The 18,410-nt window shown below is 44.9% G+C and overlaps 1 protein-coding gene across 1 annotated transcript in view; it reads right to left on the minus strand.

Annotated features, from left to right (window-relative positions):
- SMYD3 (SET and MYND domain containing 3) overlaps positions 1-18,410 on the minus strand; it is a 1,332,179-nt gene that overhangs the window by 266,672 nt on the left and 1,047,097 nt on the right. Inside the window, exon 9 of the mRNA XM_073672800.1 lies at positions 1,883-1,970. Coding sequence (XP_073528901.1) covers positions 1,883-1,970 — 88 coding nt within the window. The remainder of the gene's footprint in view (positions 1-1,882; positions 1,971-18,410) is intronic.

The following is an 18,410-nucleotide window of genomic DNA, read 5'->3' on the forward strand; positions in this document are numbered from 1 at the left end:
TGACTCATTTTTTCATGAAGTGCCAGTCAATTTTTTCTTTTCTTTTCTTTTTTTTTTTTTTGCAGCAATGATTCAAGTTAAAAGATTAAAAAAAACAATAAAAAACCCTAGAATAAATTTACTCGGTGTGTCAATGTTCTTTGCCTCAGACTAACTTTCTACATAATTTTGCATTTTGATTTTTGTATTTTTATTGTTCTGCCATTTTTTAATATGCTGGTTGAGTGGCTTATGTAGTATTCACATGAAGTTATCTAAGAGCATGCTAAAGTATACTCTTACGTGAAAAACAATATGAAAATTCAAGACTAAAGATACTTGTTGGGGTTCACTTAATCATCTTTGTAATATGGTGACCTAAGTGGCTTGTGAACAATGTGAAATTGAAAAATGGGAGTTGAAATAAGGAGTTCAACACCCATAAGTTTACCTACTTTTTATTATTCTTTACTGTTTTTGTTTAATTGGATAATGAATAGCAAGACTGGAGGATTCCTAGAGTTTATTACAGTCTGCCATATGTATGCACAAATGTAGCAGGAGTTCAGAGTGGAAACCACTGCGACAGATGTGAATATTTTGCCTACATGGAAGTTCATATTGGAGATCTAGAGAACGAAAATGCAACGCTGAGGGTGATTGAAAATCCTGAAAGGAGCATCCTGCTCAATGAACAAGTAGTTAGTGGAACAAACAAAGGATGGAGAAGTTGGTTCAGGAGGAGCAGGCAAGTAGCTGGATTAATATGGAAAGTGGGAGTGAATATAGCGTAACAAGAAAAATTGCTTCTGTTTCTGAACTTTCAAACTAAATTGCCAAATTGGGTGATGACACAATGATATCAATATCAGAAATGGCAACCCAGGTGGAGACTGCATTTCCTAACGAACAGAAGAACAACCCATCTCATGCTGTCCTGTCTGTATACTCTTTGCTTCCCCCCTGCCCAGGAGATATGATATGATCAGACCATGTTCCTGTACGGTCAGACACAGCCATTACACAGTACACAGCAGGGGCACATTTATAAGATTATCTCAGCACAGGAACATTTTATTTAAACACATCCAATTGTGGAAAATATTTTTATTTCAAGATCGATTAATTCATTAAAACATACTTTGTTCTTGGGACAATCCCTTAAAGTATTATTTACTTCTTGTAAAAAAAAAGTTATAAAGTACCAGAGTACTTTTAAGAAAAGCAATACTTTCATGTAATTTGCATATTTCCAATGTTATAAAGTTGAGTTACTTTGTATGGAGTACTCTTGTATGGATTTTGAGAATTATTGTTCTTTGTTACACATTCAATCCTGTTACCAAAATGAGGATTGTGAGTCCAAGTGACAGTTATGTAGGTAAAGCTAAGCTGATATATCCCACTTTTGGCAGCAAAGAAGAGCTAAACTGCTTTCTGCTTTCAAGTGCAACCAGCAGAATTTAAAAAGCAGCTATCCACAGATATGTCTAACTTTACCTTTCCGCAAATTTTGATATGCAATCCTGATTTCTACTATATAAATTCAGTGAATTTTTACACCATGCTAAAAAAACTTCAACAATTCACATCACAGCCATATAGTAGATACATATCGCAAAATTGTGTATTTTCTTTTTGTTTAAAACTGGTTATCTGGGGATATATTGAGCCAAGAGGAAAGGTAAAGAAAGACACATCTGTAAATGAAATAAAACACATGTAACAGCAACACGTCATCCACTTTTTCATTTGGCCAATTTTTTATGGAGATTTAATCAGTGAAATATCATATCAAAAATGTTTTTTCTATGCTGCTTATTTAAATGTAGTGACCCTGATGTGCATCAGTACTAAAATCCTCCTTACACAATAAACCTAAACGTTTGCATGGAAAGGATACTGCCCTGGGAGCGCAGCTCTTCCAGTGTTGGAAGTGAATGTTCCATTTCTCTTGACGTCTCCTCACCCCCTGCCAGCATGTCTTCATCCTGCTCCAGCACAAACATTCAAAAGATGAAGTAGCACAGTTATTGGCAATGGCTGGAAGGAGTTTCAAGCATGCTTTAAAACTTCCCACTAGTCCTTTGGGAATGTGGAGATAATATACATTATGTTACTTTTCAACAACATGAAAGACTTCAAACACTGACCTACCCATCCAACATATTGTATAATTAAATGCTGAAATTTGTGATATTCAATTACTTAAAAAAAACTGTATAAAATAAACCCTTCAACAATGAATTTGCAACACCAAGAAGGAAAAATCAATGATATATGAAAATCACAAGATTGATAAGACATGTTAATGATATGCAAATGATGAAAAACTTAAACTAATTTTCAAAACATCTCAATTTATTCAGTATCATGTATGAGCGCCATGTGCAGAAATAAATGCCTTGGCAAACTATATATGAGGTTATTAATGCATGTCTGAAGAATGTTATGCCATGCTGAATGCACTCAGCACACAAATCATCAAGATCCGCTACTGGCAGTGCCCTATGCAATTACCGACCAATTACGTCCTAGATGTGTTTGAAGGCATACAAGTCCGAAAGCATTGCAGACCATGGTAGCACATTTAAAGCATGGAGGCTGCTCATAGAAACATGAGCAACATGCAATCTGGTGTTGTCGTATTGAAAAATAGTCCCTAGAGAAATTTTTGGAGTGGCCCTACCACTGGTTCTAAGATAAAATCAATATAACACTTACTATTAGTATATCTGGAATGAAGACCAATGGGGTCTGGCTACCGTTCATTATGTCACCCAAAATGTAATCCTGGAAGTAGGACCAGTGTGACATTCCATCGTGAAGGCCTCTTCATTGACCTCACACAATCATCTCAAAGGCTATCATGGTACAGAGCAAGATGACAATGGAAGCTGAAATGGAGGTTTATCCTATTCAACAAGAGTCCCATTTTTGTCTTGGATGAAATGATGGCAGGAGATAGGTCAGGAAAGTACACGGGCAATGCTATAAGGAGGCCTTCACAAGGGAACGTCACACTTGGATTATGGTGTGGGGTGGTCTTAATTCCAGTTACATTCAAGATACATAGCTCGGCATTACATTTATTTGGTCGTGTAACAGAGGTCTGGCCATTTCTCCAAAGTGACTCAAGAGCCACTTTTTAAAACAATGTCTGGTCACAAGTTGTGCATACTACTGTGAGCAGCCTGTGTGGCCTAAATTTCAATGTTGAAGAGTATATTTAAATGCAAAATAAATTAAAATGACAGAAAATATGATACTAAAAAATGTGAATATGAATGGATAATTATTCACTTATTTTGAAACAGACAACAAAAAAAAACCCCTCTTTCTATATTTAATTTCTGAGCCAAGTATCTTTCTATAAGTTTCTATAATTTCTACAATGCTGATTCCAGATATCTGTATTGAAATTGCAGGTAGTCCTATTCTGATCTATGTTTACTCCAGTAGAACCACAGGATTAAAATGACCTACGTGTATTACCTCCTCTTTTAAATATAATGACCCTTATAATAATGACAATCAATAACTACCCAGCATACATTCAATAACATTGACATAATCAGTTGGTAGCGTCTGTCCGCACAAGCCATGTGGGAAATTTAATTCTAGAACATTTTATTACAATTTTCTGATTTTATTTATGACAAAAAGATAGAGCTATGCTTAAAAAAAATTAGATATCTCTCTTAGTGCAGTATATTTTTCTGATTTTTAATGCAGGCTGCTCCCAATTGTACAGAATGTCCTTAAATCAAGTTACACAAAATGAATGGTTGTGATAATAGTTCATCACACTTGAGGAACAGAAATACCGCAATTCGGAGACTAAGTGAAGATCACAGTGTGTTGACTCCTTTGCACATTTAAATCAGTTTATAGCTCATTTACGAACCATGTAAAGGCAACTTTTGTAACAAAAAATCCTAAAATGGTAAAATGATCAATTTGCTTATTTCCTTTTCAGCTCCAGCTTTCTTCTCACAGTGCTGTCAGCCCTGCTGTACTCCACTCCTCCCACACAGGCTGCCTGTGAGATGGAAGCTGATGCACTATGAGAGGACAACTGAAATTGCAAATGTATTTGTAATTGGACAAAGTTCAGCTCTGCTGTACTGTGTTAGTTATAATCACACACAGCTCTGCAGTGAGATCAGGAGAGTAGTCTGTCAGTCATTACATGCCTCACATTCGTGATGCCCGCTTTCATTTAAAATAAGCTCTGGAGGCAGATTCAAGTTTTCTTCCTCTCTAAAGATGCTATTTACATACAGTACAGACCAAAAGTTTGGACACACTTTCTCATTTACAGATTTTTCTGTATTTTCATGACTATGAAAATTGTACATTCACACTGAAGGCATCAAAACTATGAATTAACACATGTGGAATTATATACTTAACAAAAAAGTGTGAAACAACTGAAAATATGTCTTATATTCTAGGATCTTCAAAGTAGCCACCTTTTGCTTTGATGACTGCTTTGCACACTCTTGGCATTCTCTTGATGAGCTTCAAGAGGTAGTCACCAGAAATGGTCTTCCAACAATCTTGAAGGAGTTCCCAGAGATGCTTAGCACTTGTTGGCCCTTTTGCCTTCACTCTGCGGTCCAGCTCACCCCAAACCATCTCGATTAGGTTCAGGTCTGGTGACTGTGGAGGCCAGGTCATCTGGCGTAGCACCCCATCACTCTCCTTCTTGGTCAAATAGCCCTTACACAGCCTGGAGGTGTGTTTGGGGTCATTGTCCTGTTGAAAAATAAATGATAGTCCTACTAAACGCAAACCGGATGGAATAGCATGCCGCTGCAAGATGCTGTGGTAGCCATGCTGGTTCAGTATGCCTTCAATTTTGAATAAATCCCCAACAGTGTCACCAGCAAAGCACCCCCACACCATCACACCTCCTCCTCCACCTCCATGCTTCACGGTGGGAACCAGGCATGTAGAGTCCATCCGTTCACCTTTTCTGCGTCGCACAAAGACACGGTGGTTGGAACCAAACATCTCAAATTTGGACTCATCAGACCAAAGCACAGATTTCCACTGGTCTAATGTCCATTCTTCGTGTTCTTTAGCCCAAACAAGTCTCTTCTGCTTGTTGCCTGTCCTTAGTGGTTTCCTAGCAGCTATTTTACCATGAAGGCCTGCAGCACAAAGTCTCCTCTTAACAGTTGTTGTAGAGATGTGTCTGCTGCTAGAACTCTGTGTGGCATTGACCTGGTCTCTAATCTGAGCTGCTGTTAACCTGCGATTTCTGAGGCTGGCGACTCGGATAAACTTATCCTCAGAAGCAGAGGTGACTCTTGGTCTTCCTTTCCTGGGGCGGTCCTCATGTGAGCCAGTTTCTTTGTAGTGCTTGATGGTTTTTGCAACTGCACTTGAGGACACTTTCAAAGTTTTCCCAATTTTTCAGACTGACTGACCTTCATTTCTTAAAGTAATGATGGCCACTCATTTTTCTTTACTTAGCTGCTTTTTTCTTGCCATAATACAAATTCTAACAGTCTATTCACTAGGACTATCAGCTGTGTATCCACCTGACTTCTGCACAACACAACTGATGGTCCCAACCCCATTTATAAGGCAAGAAATCCCACTTATTAAACCTGACAGGGCACACCTGTGAAGTGAAAACCATTTCCGGTGACTACCTCTTGAAGCTCATCAAGAGAATGCCAAGAGTGTGCAAAGCAGTCAGCAAAGCAAAAGGTGGCTACTTTGAAGAACCAAGAATATAAGACATATTTTCAGTTGTTTCACACTTTTTTGTTAAGTATATAATTCCACATGTGTTAATTCATAGTTTTGATGCCTTCAGTGTGAATGTACAATTTTCATAGTCATGAAAATACAGAAAAATCTTTAAATGAGAAGGTGTGTCCAAACTTTTGGTCTGTACTGTATATAAATTCCCAAAGATTCATTGCATGGCCTATAAGTCTCCTTATGCTAGCTTGGCACACGACACATAGAGAAAGGTTACCTCTTAGACCACCTGTCAGGTCAGAGGCCTCTCACCCAGCCAAATCTGCCAACCAATTCGCACAATACCCTTAAACATGTGTCCACAGATGTTTCTTATCTTAGGGCATGTGACAAGGCTAGTTAAAGGGTCAATACTCACTTTTAAGATTGATACATGCAAATGGTAGCACTAGAGTTCAAGCTCTCTTCCTCTCTGAAGAGGCTATTTGCATATTTATATTCCCAGAGAAGCATTGTATGGCCTATAGGTCTCCTTATGCCAGCTTGGCACTTTCCACAAGGAGAAACGTTCATCCCTCACATGAACACACGGGACAACTATTTCTGAAAAGTTATTTGAAAGTATTTTAGATATGTATGCTAAGTCAAATGTTAAATAACATTAGATACCAATAGGGCATAAAAAAGCCCCCAAAAAAGAATATATTGTGATCCTAAATATTTTTTACCATATTACACAAGTATAAAATCATTCAGTAATGAATGAAAGCAAAATGCTGCACTATGTGCAGGGGTACACAACAAAAATTTTCCAATATATACAAGTGCAATCATAATAACATGAATAGCAAGACTGAGTACCACAGTAAAGAAGGGGTGTATTAATAATCCCCCATAAGGTAGTGAGTCTGTCAAACTTGCAAGATATAATATAGATACTTACAGTACAGACCAAAAGTTTGGACACACCTTCTCATTTAAAGATTTTTCTGTATTTTCATGACTATGAAAATTGTACATTCACACTGAAGGCATCAAAACTATGAATTAACACATGTGGAATTATATACTTAACAAAAAAGTGTGAAACAACTGAAAATATGTCTTATATTCTAGGTTCTTCAAAGTAGACACCTTTTGCTTTGATGACTGCTTTGCACACTCTTGGCATTCTCTTGATGAGCTTCAAGAGGTAGTCACCGGAAATGGTTTTCACTTCACAGGTGTGCCCTGTCAGGTTTAATAAGTGGGATTTCTTGCCTTATAAATGGGGTTGGGTTCTCATAAAGAGAATGCCAAGAGTGTGCAAAGCAGTCATCAAAGCAAAGGTGGCTACTTTGAAGAACCTAGAATATAAGACATTTTCAGTTGTTTCACACTTTTTTGTTACATATATAATTCTACATGTGTTAATTCATAGTTTTGATGCCTTCAGTGTGAATGTACAATTTTCATAGTCTTGAAAATACAGAAAAATCTTTAAATGAGAAGGTGTGTCCAAACTTTTGGTCTGTACTGTACGTGCAATGTGGCTGGTTTGTATGTGTCCCTGCCATCCCTATTACTTATGTAATATGAAATAAAATATTTATGGGCACAATATACTCCTTTTTGGGGGATTTTTTATGCCCTATTAATATCTGATGTTATTTATACAGTTAGAGTTCTAGCCCTGGTTATTTTTCTAGTGTACCTGTATTGGGAAGTTTTTGTGCTTGTGTCAAATGTTAACCCTAATACTCTAATAGTGGGAGGTTGTTAGCAAACAAGAATATTGTACAAAAGCTTACTTTTGTTCCCGCATTATTCCTGGAAACAGGAAAGTATAAATGAGGAGATGGCTGTTTGTAAATAAGTAACAAAAACTGGTTTTAAAATTATATCATTGATCTATTCATATGTAGCACCCTGAGGATTCGGCTGCTACAGGGGTATTGCACCTCAACCCAGAGGTGTGATATTCCACTCCCGGGTAAGGATGGAGTGTGGAACTGAGCTCAGTTAGCTGCATGCACTACACACATCCCATTTCCGGGGAACAGACCGATGGTACTCCCACTAGAGAAATGTGCAGGTACGACAGTGTCTGTTCCTGGCTGGAGTGGGAGGGGGGTGGAACATCCCAGTAGTGTAGGGGCAGATAGGGGGAGCAGTCTGGGTAGTGCTAGGAGCTCATTGGGTGCTGGTCACCTGAGCTCACACATAGAGGGAGTATATAAGGTGGGCACCATCTTAGGACAGGGTCTTTTGCAGAGTGAGGTCAGTCTGTCAGAGTTGAGTCAGAGAAGCAGAGCAGAGGAGAAGAGCAGCTCCAAGGCCAAGAGAGAGAGAGAGGAGAAAGAGAGACCCAGAGGGGGAGAAAGAAGGAACTCCAAGAGCCCAAATTAGACCAGAGGGTGAAGAGTTGGCAACAGGGTACCGGATCCCAAGCTGGCAGAGGCTACAGCACACCTTAGCCAGGAACCGGAGGTCGTGGGCAGGACCGATCTGCCACGATCACCCACTAAATCCACCCGGAAGGCAGACCAGGAATAGGGTCAGGGAACCCAGAGACAAGGGTTTACCACCAAGAGGCCCGAGGGAGCCGGACATAGGTGGATCCCTGGTGGGGAAGGCCAGAGAAGAGGACAGGACAGAAAGGGAGCTCAGGACCACGCTCCAGAATCACCTGGGGGTTGGCTGAGTCCAGGACCTGGTGGACGCAGCACGGCTCGGGTGGTCACTTAAGGCCGGAGTGACCAGAACAACTGCAGTAAGTAAACAAACCCTGAACTGCACAGCCCGACTCTGAGTCTCATTTCAATCCTCGCTGCACCATCACAACCCCCATCCTCTGCAACTGACCCCCTGAGGCTATACCCCTCCCGTTGGGGGTTATACTACCCGAGCTGCACATACATCACCAGCCTCAGCGGACCCTGCTGCAGCGGCGGCCGTATTGACCGCAATTCAACGGGTGGCGTAGTCGACATAAAAGAACATCTAGTAACATCTATAAGGACTGCCACACACTGAGTTTGACACCCTGGGCACGGACTGGGTCACAGCCACTCGGAGACTACAACCCCCATCTGATCCGGCTCCGGGTATCCCTAACAGCACTGGCCCAGGGGGCGCGTCAACTTTGGCGTAGTCGGCAGGATAACGTGCCCGCAACAACCGGGTACTGCGTGCCTGAAGAAAAGTACACCGTTACCTCAAAAAGAAGTCTCCTGCCGGTTCCGGAGGGTCCCCGCCATCGGACCCCATCACAGGTCGTTTCCCGCCGGTTGTCCGCCATTTGCAGCTTTTTCCCGCCATCCATGGAGTTTCCCGCCACTGGGAGACGATTCCCGCCATTTCCAAAGATTTCCCGCCTTGGAAGAGCGGACGCCATTATGGGCGTGCCAGAGGGTGGCAAAAGGCCACCTCCCATCGTGGGCCAGGTCGAAGAATGGCGCCAAAAGCGGAAACCGCGCCCACCAACAGAGACTGTGATGCTGGAAGTGTCCATCAGCGTGAGAGAACTGCCCCTGGAACTGACAATCACAAAGTTGCCCCGGGACCACCCTCAATGTGGGCGGAGACAGAACAAGAGAGCAAAGATGGGTGTCGCCTGGAGCAGTCTGGAGAGAGCGCACCCGGAGACAAGACGTCTGGAAGAGAGTCCAGAGAGAGCCTACCCGGAGATGGAGGGAGAGTCAGGCAGCACCGACCCAGTGGTCAGGAGCCTGTTGCAGGTCGCCACTCCAGAAGGCCTGCTGGAGATCCTAGCACAGCTCCCCCGAGACCGGGAGTGTGCACAGACCGCGCTGGAGGGCCTCGCACGGAGGATGGCCCGGGTGCAGCGGGAGACGTTGGCGGAGTGGAGCCGAGAGATGGCCCAGCAGACCGAAACCCGTCAGCGGAGCACGCCACCCGAGACGAGGAGACAGACCGCCTCTGAGGATGGCGCAGGAGGAATGAAGGCAGGAGACGGCGCCGAGAAGGGAGCTGAACGGACGGAGGCAGGCAAAGGGGACGTCTCTACCCCGAGCCGGGAAACCGCGTGCCTGCCCCAGCTCCCCATCGCAGAGCCCGAAATTCCCCCTGCCGTGCCCGTCGCTGCATCGTCACCGCCGCCGACTAGGCCTCAACCGGAAACCGCGGCCGCGACCCCTGTGACGTCACACGCCTTGACCTCGAGCGTGGCCAAGCAGGAAATACCACCGGCCTGGTCGCAAGGCCTAGTACACCCGGGCGCCGCAATTCCAACAGCGCCCCCTACCTCCGCGGAGCCACCGGCCTGGTCGCAGGGCCGAGTAACCACGGGCGCCGCCGTTCTTACGGTGCCCTTTTCCTTTAAGGTGCCCCAAGCCTGGTCGCAAGGCCTGGTCGACCCGGGCGCAGCTACCATCAACGCGCCCTCAACCTCTAGAATGCCGCACCTGGGTGAAAATCTATTTGCCCAGCATACGTGCCCGGATGGGCAGCCCTTCATATGGCCCCAGGAGTACATTCAGCTGGAACTCCAGAGAGCAAGGCCCATGTGCGAGCCCCTGATTCCGGCTCCGAAGCCCGTAAAGAGGACCTCGCCCCCGCTGGAGGAGGCACAGTTCGAGTGGGACCCCACCGGAGAAGACCTCATGGGGTTCACTCAGGAGACTCGGGCGGCCGCAGCAGAACGTGCAGAGTGCTGCCGGCAGCAGCTTGAGGTCTTCGAGAGGGAGCGGAGAGAGAGGCGGGTCCGGGAACAACAAGCGCAGATAAGGAGCGCGGAGCAGAAGAGCCGGACCAGGAGGAATCCCCGTGCAGCTCATGGTCCCCCTTCCACCGGGACTGTGATAAAATTCAACATGCAGCACGGATGGGGCTTTATCAGAGACCATCATACCCCCGGCGACGTCTTTGTGACCCGCAGAGACGTAGAAAGCCATCTGCCGGAGGGACACAGAGGTCGTGACCTGTATGTAGGGGACGAGGTCACCTTCACCCGGCACAAGTGTGCCAAAGGACCCTACGCCCTCCATGTGCATCGCCTGACGGAGGAGGAGCTGCGGTGTGAGGAGGAGCAAGAGGACCCGGACGGGTCTGAAGAATCTAAAGAAGGAGCAGGAGGACGCCGTCGTTGAAGTACGGTAGAGAGAGACTGTATAAAGTTACCCGTCAGGGTATAAGAACTGTTCTAGTTAAAATATAGTCCCCGTTGGGACCAGCCAATTGAACTGTTAACCCCGTGTGTCCCTAGTTCCTAATACCTGGCCGAGGACTGAGAGCGGCCATATCCCCTTGTATATAGTTGCGCTTCCTAAAGCGCCCCCTACCGGTTTTATAGGAAACCGTGTTTCTTCAAGAGACTGTCGCATTTTACCCGGTCACAAGTTGCACCGTGGCCGGAGGAACAAGAATGTTATATATGAAAAGTTTATTGCTGATGATATCTATATGATGTTTTCTATGTTTATGTTTATGAAAAAAATTGTATGTTTTGGATGTTTATATTTTACAGCCCGAGGACGTGCTGTGATTTACCAGGGGGGAATGTAGCACCCTGAGGATTCGGCTGCTACAGGGGTATTGCACCTCAACCCAGAGGTGTGATATTCCACTCCCGGGTAAGGATGGAGTGTGGAACTGAGCTCAGTTAGCTGCATGCACTACACACATCCCATTTCCGGGGAACAGACCGATGGTACTCCCACTAGAGAAATGTGCAGGTACGATAGTGTCTGTTCCTGGCTGGAGTGGGAGGGGGGTGGAACATCCCAGTAGTGTAGGGGCAGATAGGGGGAGCAGTCTGGGTAGTGCTAGGAGCTCATTGGGTGCTGGTCACCTGAGCTCACACATAGAGGGAGTATATAAGGTGGGCACCATCTTAGGACAGGGTCTTTTGCAGAGTGAGGTCAGTCTGTCAGAGTTGAGTCAGAGAAGCAGAGCAGAGGAGAAGAGCAGCTCCAAGGCCAAGAGAGAGAGAGAGGAGAAAGAGAGACCCAGAGGGGGAGAAAGAAGGAACTCCAAGAGCCCAAATTAGACCAGAGGGTGAAGAGTTGGCAACAGGGTACCGGATCCCAAGCTGGCAGAGGCTACAGCACACCTTAGCCAGGAACCGGAGGTCGTGGGCAGGACCGATCTGCCACGATCACCCACTAAATCCACCCGGAAGGCAGACCAGGAATAGGGTCAGGGAACCCAGAGACAAGGGTTTACCACCAAGAGGCCTGAGGGAGCCGGACATAGGTGGATCCCTGGTGGGGAAGGCCAGAGAAGAGGACAGGACAGAAAGGGAGCTCAGGACCATGCTCCAGAATCACCTGGGGGTTGGCTGAGTCCAGGACCTGGTGGACACAGCACGGCTCGGGTGGTCACTTAAGGCCGGAGTGACCAGAACAACTGCAGTAAGTAAACAAACCCTGAACTGCACAGCCCGACTCTGAGTCTCATTTCAATCCTCGCTGCACCATCACAACCCCCATCCTCTGCAACTGACCCCCTGAGGCTATACCCCTCCCGTTGGGGGTTATACTACCCGAGCTGCACATACATCACCAGCCTCAGCGGACCCTGCTGCAGCGGCGGCCGTATTGACCGCAATTCAACGGGTGGCGTAGTCGACATAAAAGAACATCTAGTAACATCTATAAGGACTGCCACACACTGAGTTTGACACCCTGGGCACGGACCGGGTCACAGCCACTCGGAGACTACAACCCCCATCTGATCCGGCTCCGGGTATCCCTAACAGCACTGGCCCAGGGGGCGCGTCACATACACTGGCCATTCTCACTTGTGAACAAGTCATAGCTACAGTCATTTAAAATACGATTTTGAGTTAAGCAAGATGCTATACCCCATTAAATATTTTTCATTCGTGACATAGCATGGAAACCCTCTCCATTTATGCCGTGTGAAGTAGTCACTGTAGGGATTCTGTAATTTAAATGGCACAGTCTATCTATCTTTTATTCCTATTCAGTCTCTTTTGCTTCTGTTTTGAAGTTACAAACATTGTATTACAGTTATTACAGCATTCCGCATATTGTTGGATATTCAGGATATTTGAATGGTAAATTCCCATGCAAATTCTCACTTCACTGAATTCAAGTTAATAAGATTTTGGTAAAAGATCAGGCAAAAGTAAAATTAGCATACAATACAATTAACACATATTAAGATTTTTGTTCTGAATATATTTTATTAAGGAGTTTCTCAGTATAATCTACTGAATTTATATTGTTTTAATACAGTAACAGTTAGAATAGACTCTGGTAACTGAACGTAGTAAATTATAGCGATTACGGTACATTAAAAAGCATACAAGGTCTTAATTTTTGTTTCTTGCAAATAATTGCCATGGATTAGATAGAATATCATTCTTTGGCAATGGCATTTTTTGGGCAATTGAAATTAATTATTCCCAAATGAATGAATTAAACTAGATTATGCTGTTTTGCAATAATCTAATACATCACACTGATTACATAATTTTATGTTTTTATCCGACAAGCGACATCTGTCAGATATTTGCACAGCTCAGAGAAAATCTGGATTATCCTGGTTAAAAGAAGATTAATGCTAGTAATACATTAATATAAAGATTTACAATACATGTCCAAATAGCCCAGGGAGAATGTTTACTCAGTCAAAACAATCTACTACAAAGACATAGATACATGTAAGATCTCATTAATGATAAACCTGATAGAGCATCACGAGTCCAGCAGTTGTCAGTCGCTATTGCACAGGGGAAAAGGTGGGAATTTCAAGCAATGGTCACAAGAGAATTGTAATACTAGATTAGGCCCATTTAAATGAATGGGCAACCATGTACTAGATCAGGGGTCTCAAACTCGGCTGGGTATATGGGCCGCACATGGAAAAAATTTGAATTTGGGGGGCCGCATTCTTTGTTCAATGTGACATTTTTAGTGATACCAATTTTTTTGTATACACCTTTTGAACATTTTTGCCGTGTTTATTTTTTTATGGCTTGGGTCGTTATAGATGTGGCGATAATAAACGTGCACTTTTTTGTGTTTACTTTAGTTTACATATAAAACAGCATTTTTAGTGCCCAATATTTTTTCATGCTTTATTTTATTTTTTTTACAATTTTATTTCCCCCAATTGGCCACATACAGTAATATTGTCTTACAATTAGCATCATATAGTAATAATGGAAAACATCTTGTAGTAATGTTCCCCATCCAAGTCCCCATCTTGTACTAATGTGCCCCATCCAGGTCCCCATCCTGTGGCTATGTGCCCCATCCAGGTCCCCATCCTGTAGCAATGTTCCCCATCCTGGCGCCCATCTTGTACTAATGTGCCTCATCCAGGTCCCCATCTTGGGGCTATGTGCCCCATCCAGGTCCCCATGCTGTGGCAATGTTCCCCATCCAGGTCCCCATCCTGTGGCAATGTTCCCCATCCAGGTCCCCTCTTGTGGCTATGTGCCCCATCCAGGTCCCCATCCTGTGGCTATGTGCCCCATCCAGGTCCCCTCTTGTGGCTATGTGCCCCATCCAGGTCCCCATCCTGTGGCTATGTGCCCCATCCAGGTCCCCTCTTGTGGCTATGTGCCCCCTGTGTTGTTCTTCACACACATAAAATAGAAAAAAAAAAAGATTCTCACCTGTCCTCCGTTCCCTCGGCGTCCTTCCTGCAGATGTGGCCCGCAGGCACCACAGAGTCCGACCCCTTGACGATCCCGACCTGGTCCAGGAGGAGCCGCCGACAGCAGCGCTGAATTGCCACACAGAGACTGTCTCCCAGCACTGCATTTCCAATGCCAGCCGCTGGCCAATCAGAGGTCAGCAGCTGACATCTGCATATGGCAATGACGTCATACTCGCTGCGCCGACACGCAGATATCAGCTGCTGGCCTCTGATTGGCCAGCGGCTGGCATTGGAAATGCAGTGCTGGGAAACAGTCTCTGTGTGGCAATTCAGCGCTGCTGTCGGCGGCTCCTCCTGGACCAGGTCGGGATCATCAAGGGGTCTGTCCTGCGGGCCGCATAAAGCAGCCTCAGGGGCCGCATGCGGCCCGCGGGCCGCGTGTTTGAGACCCCTGTACTAGATGGTCATCAGGGTGTTTCTATAGTTGATGGAGAAGCAGGGATGCCAACCATCCATAAATTCCAGAACAGTCTGTAAAAATAAGATACTTTTTTGCTCTATATATAAAAAAAGGAAGGCTTCCGTGATTTTTTTTGAAGCTGAAAGAAATTATACAGATTATCTTGACTAAAATTATCATAATTTGCTGATGACATTTGAATATCAGAATTATGGGCTGTATACAAGTATCATTTATTTTCAGAATGATTCATTATGATTTTCTAATGTGTCTGTAAAAACAATTATCTGGCCGTAAACAAAAAAAAAAAAAGTCAAGTAGGCAACCCTGTACAGAGGTCCATTATAGGATGTGCATATGGGTCCTGGTATCTAAAGGGAACCAAAGACCTCTCTGCCACATATGTAGACCCTTGTATTATACCTGTTACATGATAGATCCTACATATAAAAGAGAGAGGAGTTCTTAGCATAAATACACAAGCACAAAAAATATAGTCAAAAACCTGTATACATTACTGGGTACATCCAGCGCCTCCATCACACACCACCGTGCATGAGCAGATAAATCATTGGTGTAACCTGTGCAGCCAGAGAGGGCCCCAAGAGGTAAGGGGGCCCACATCCACTTCCAAAAAAGGTGGGAATGTGCATTTTGATGAGCTATTGGACTGCAAGGGGCCCATATATTGTTTTTGCACAGGGGCCCACTTCTGTCTGTGTTCACAATGCTGCTGTGATTCAGATGGCAATGTGATCATATCTCCATATCATGTGCTGCTACACAATGGGTGTAAAGACCAGGGGTCTCCCGTGGGCGTAACGCTACTGAGACAACACAGGGTGAAGGTAAAACAGCGTGACAATACTTTATTGAACCACAAAGCGGACAATAAACACACAGAATAGTCCCAGCAAATGCCCAACATGGTACAACATTGCATAGTCTCACCCTTCCACTTCGCCCGCCTGGGATAGAACAGCTGCGACTTTGGAGACTTTCAGGGCCGACTACCTCAACCAGTGGCCCCCCGCTTCTGACGGGCCCCCACAAAGATAAGGTAGCGGCAAGCTTAGGAAGCTAGCAGTCCATTGAGGTACAAGACCAGGAGACCCGAGGGTCCAAATCTGGCCTCTCCAAGAGATTCCATGGGTCCAGGCAACCGGTGGGTCCATCCTGGCAACTCCAAATGTCTCCATGGGTTCTAGGCGACCGGTGGGTCCCTCCTAGCAACCCCAAACAAGATATCCATGGGGACAGGTGACTTCTTCGTCCTCTCCTGGACTCCCCATAATGTATCCATTTTTCTCTGATGGTTAATGGAGCAGATCCGAATCTTTCCAGTCAGGGCCGGTACCCTTAGACTAGAATCATGTAGAATACAAATCTGTGTCTCTTTAGATGCAATGCAATCCATGTACTTTACTGAAGGATGTCTCCCATTCTCCTTCCAAAGTCCTTCTGACTCTGCTTGACTCTGTCTTAAATCTCATTCTGTCTCAGAAACACGTGTCCTTTTTAAGTACACACCCACAGGTTAAGAATTAGGGATGATATTATTCAACAGGACTTGAGTATCCACAGCTCATCCCCCAAGATTGACTGGCAAACACCCTACAATAATATTTAACATATCTAGCAAACATGCATTGTTCTAGCTAATCTATTTACATAGTTTGTATCACAGGGGCTCTTGTAAATATACATCATTGTTTCAAAATCAAAGAGCATATAGCATTCAGGGTTATACAAATAATAGTCTGTGTTAATCAACTAAAGAAGAACACATACTAAACAGTCAGCATAAAAATAAAGGTATGCTGCTCTTGCCATCAGAAAGTATGTTTATTTTAATTCTGGCATAATTAAGATTTTACGGTGTATCGTCACATTGCTCCCCCAATCTTAATTAGCCAGACATGACAGGATCCCAATCATCCTTCTCCACTTATTGGAGACAGTCCATCAGCATGTGTTTAAGCATAGAGACGAATGTAAGATCTCACCTTCATTAGAACAAAACTCTGTATCATTCACTTTCCTCAGAGCATATTCCATGTCTTCATTGCGAATAAACTTCACACATAATTGATGAAAACAGACTGATATCCATTGCATCCACACATTCCGTTATCTGCATTCTGTGGTTCCTGAATTAAATCCAATGAGTGTCGGTGGCTTGGTATTCAATCTGTTGAAGCCAGCCTAGCTCCTGTAGTTGCTGTTTCTTTTTGCTGCTGTATATCCTCTCCAGTCCTCCTCCCAAGGCCGGGCTGGTGGGGTTGGACATGGTAGCATCCGAAACCCGCTGTGTATGCCTCACCTATGGTCTGCTGGGTCGGTCTATATGCCTCCCTGGTTGTAGAGCCCTTTGACGGTGTGTGCCAACACCAGTCACGTGCACCTCCCCCAGTTCTGCTGGGCTGAGTAGGATCCCACCGCTGCCACCAAAATGTGAAGACCCGGGGTCTTCCTTGGGAGTAACGCTACTCAGACAACACCGGGTGCGGGTAAAACAGCATGGCAATACTTTATTGAACCACAAAGCGGACAATAAACACACAGAACAATCCCAGCAAATACCCAAGATGGTATAACATGTAACATACCTGGCGGCGTCCTTGCATAGTGGTCCATCTCCCACTGTGCAAGAGCGCGCACTTGATCTCCAGCCCAGACTGCCACTCTGGCTTCTTTCCATGTTGTCTGCTTTGCTCTTGCTGTTTAGGGCGACGCCCGCCGAACTTCCTGATTCTTGTAGCTGCTGCAGACACACCCCTAATGCGTCCTCAGCCTATTGCTGTCTGTCACCTGGTATTTAAGTCAGCTGCTTCTTGGAATCCATGCCTGAGCATCTTGTTCAGTCAGTTGGCTTCTGTTCGCTGACATGCCAGGTCCTGTCTATGTTTCCTGCCTTACGGTATCAGTTCCCGTGTCTGAACTGTGTCCTGTCTGTGCACTCTAGCCAGCTGTCTCTCTGCCTTCCTGGAGGCTGTATTTCCAGGCCTGTCTGAACACGCTCCTAGCCTGTTTGTCTCGCTCTCTGGGGGCCGCATACCCAGACTCGCTCCTGTACTTGTTGCAGTACAGTTCCTGTCTGAACTGTCTCCTAGCTTCCTACCTGTTTTATCTTTATGTCCGTTTGTTCCTTTTTCTGCAGTGTCTGAACCAGCGCTTGGCTTTACCTAGGCTCGTTCCTGCATTTTGTTGCAGTAACTGTTCTTGTCTGAACTGTCTTCTAGTTTCTTACCTGTTTTGTCTTTATGTCCGTTTTCTCCCTTTTTCTGCAGTGTCTGAACCAGCACTTGGCTTTACCTAGGCTCGTTCCTGTATTTTGTTGCAGTAACTGTTCTTGTCTGAACTGTCTACTAGCTTCTTACCTGTTTTGTCTTTATGTCCATTTGCTCCCTTTTTCTGTAGAGTCTGAACCTGCACCTAACTTCTACTCGTTGTCATTGTACTTCCGTTTGTGAGTTGGAGTCCTTTCGCTACTTCTTTGCAAGTACCTTGTGTGTATCTGGTTCTGCTTTTCTTTTCCAGTCTGTTCCGTGTGAACAGAGCCCTATCCCTTTTGCTTTGTCTTTTGTTTACCTCTTTGGCGATTTATCTCAGCCTTGTCCACCGCGTCTGCGGTTTCGCTCTGCTCAGCCTTGTCCACCGCGTCTGCGGTTTCGCT

Source organism: Phyllobates terribilis, unplaced genomic scaffold (genome assembly GCF_046119375.1).
Source record: "Phyllobates terribilis strain yellow unplaced genomic scaffold, ASM4611937v1 Scaffold_3__8_contigs__length_932513732, whole genome shotgun sequence".
In the NCBI taxonomy this organism is placed as follows: Eukaryota; Metazoa; Chordata; class Amphibia; order Anura; family Dendrobatidae; genus Phyllobates; species Phyllobates terribilis.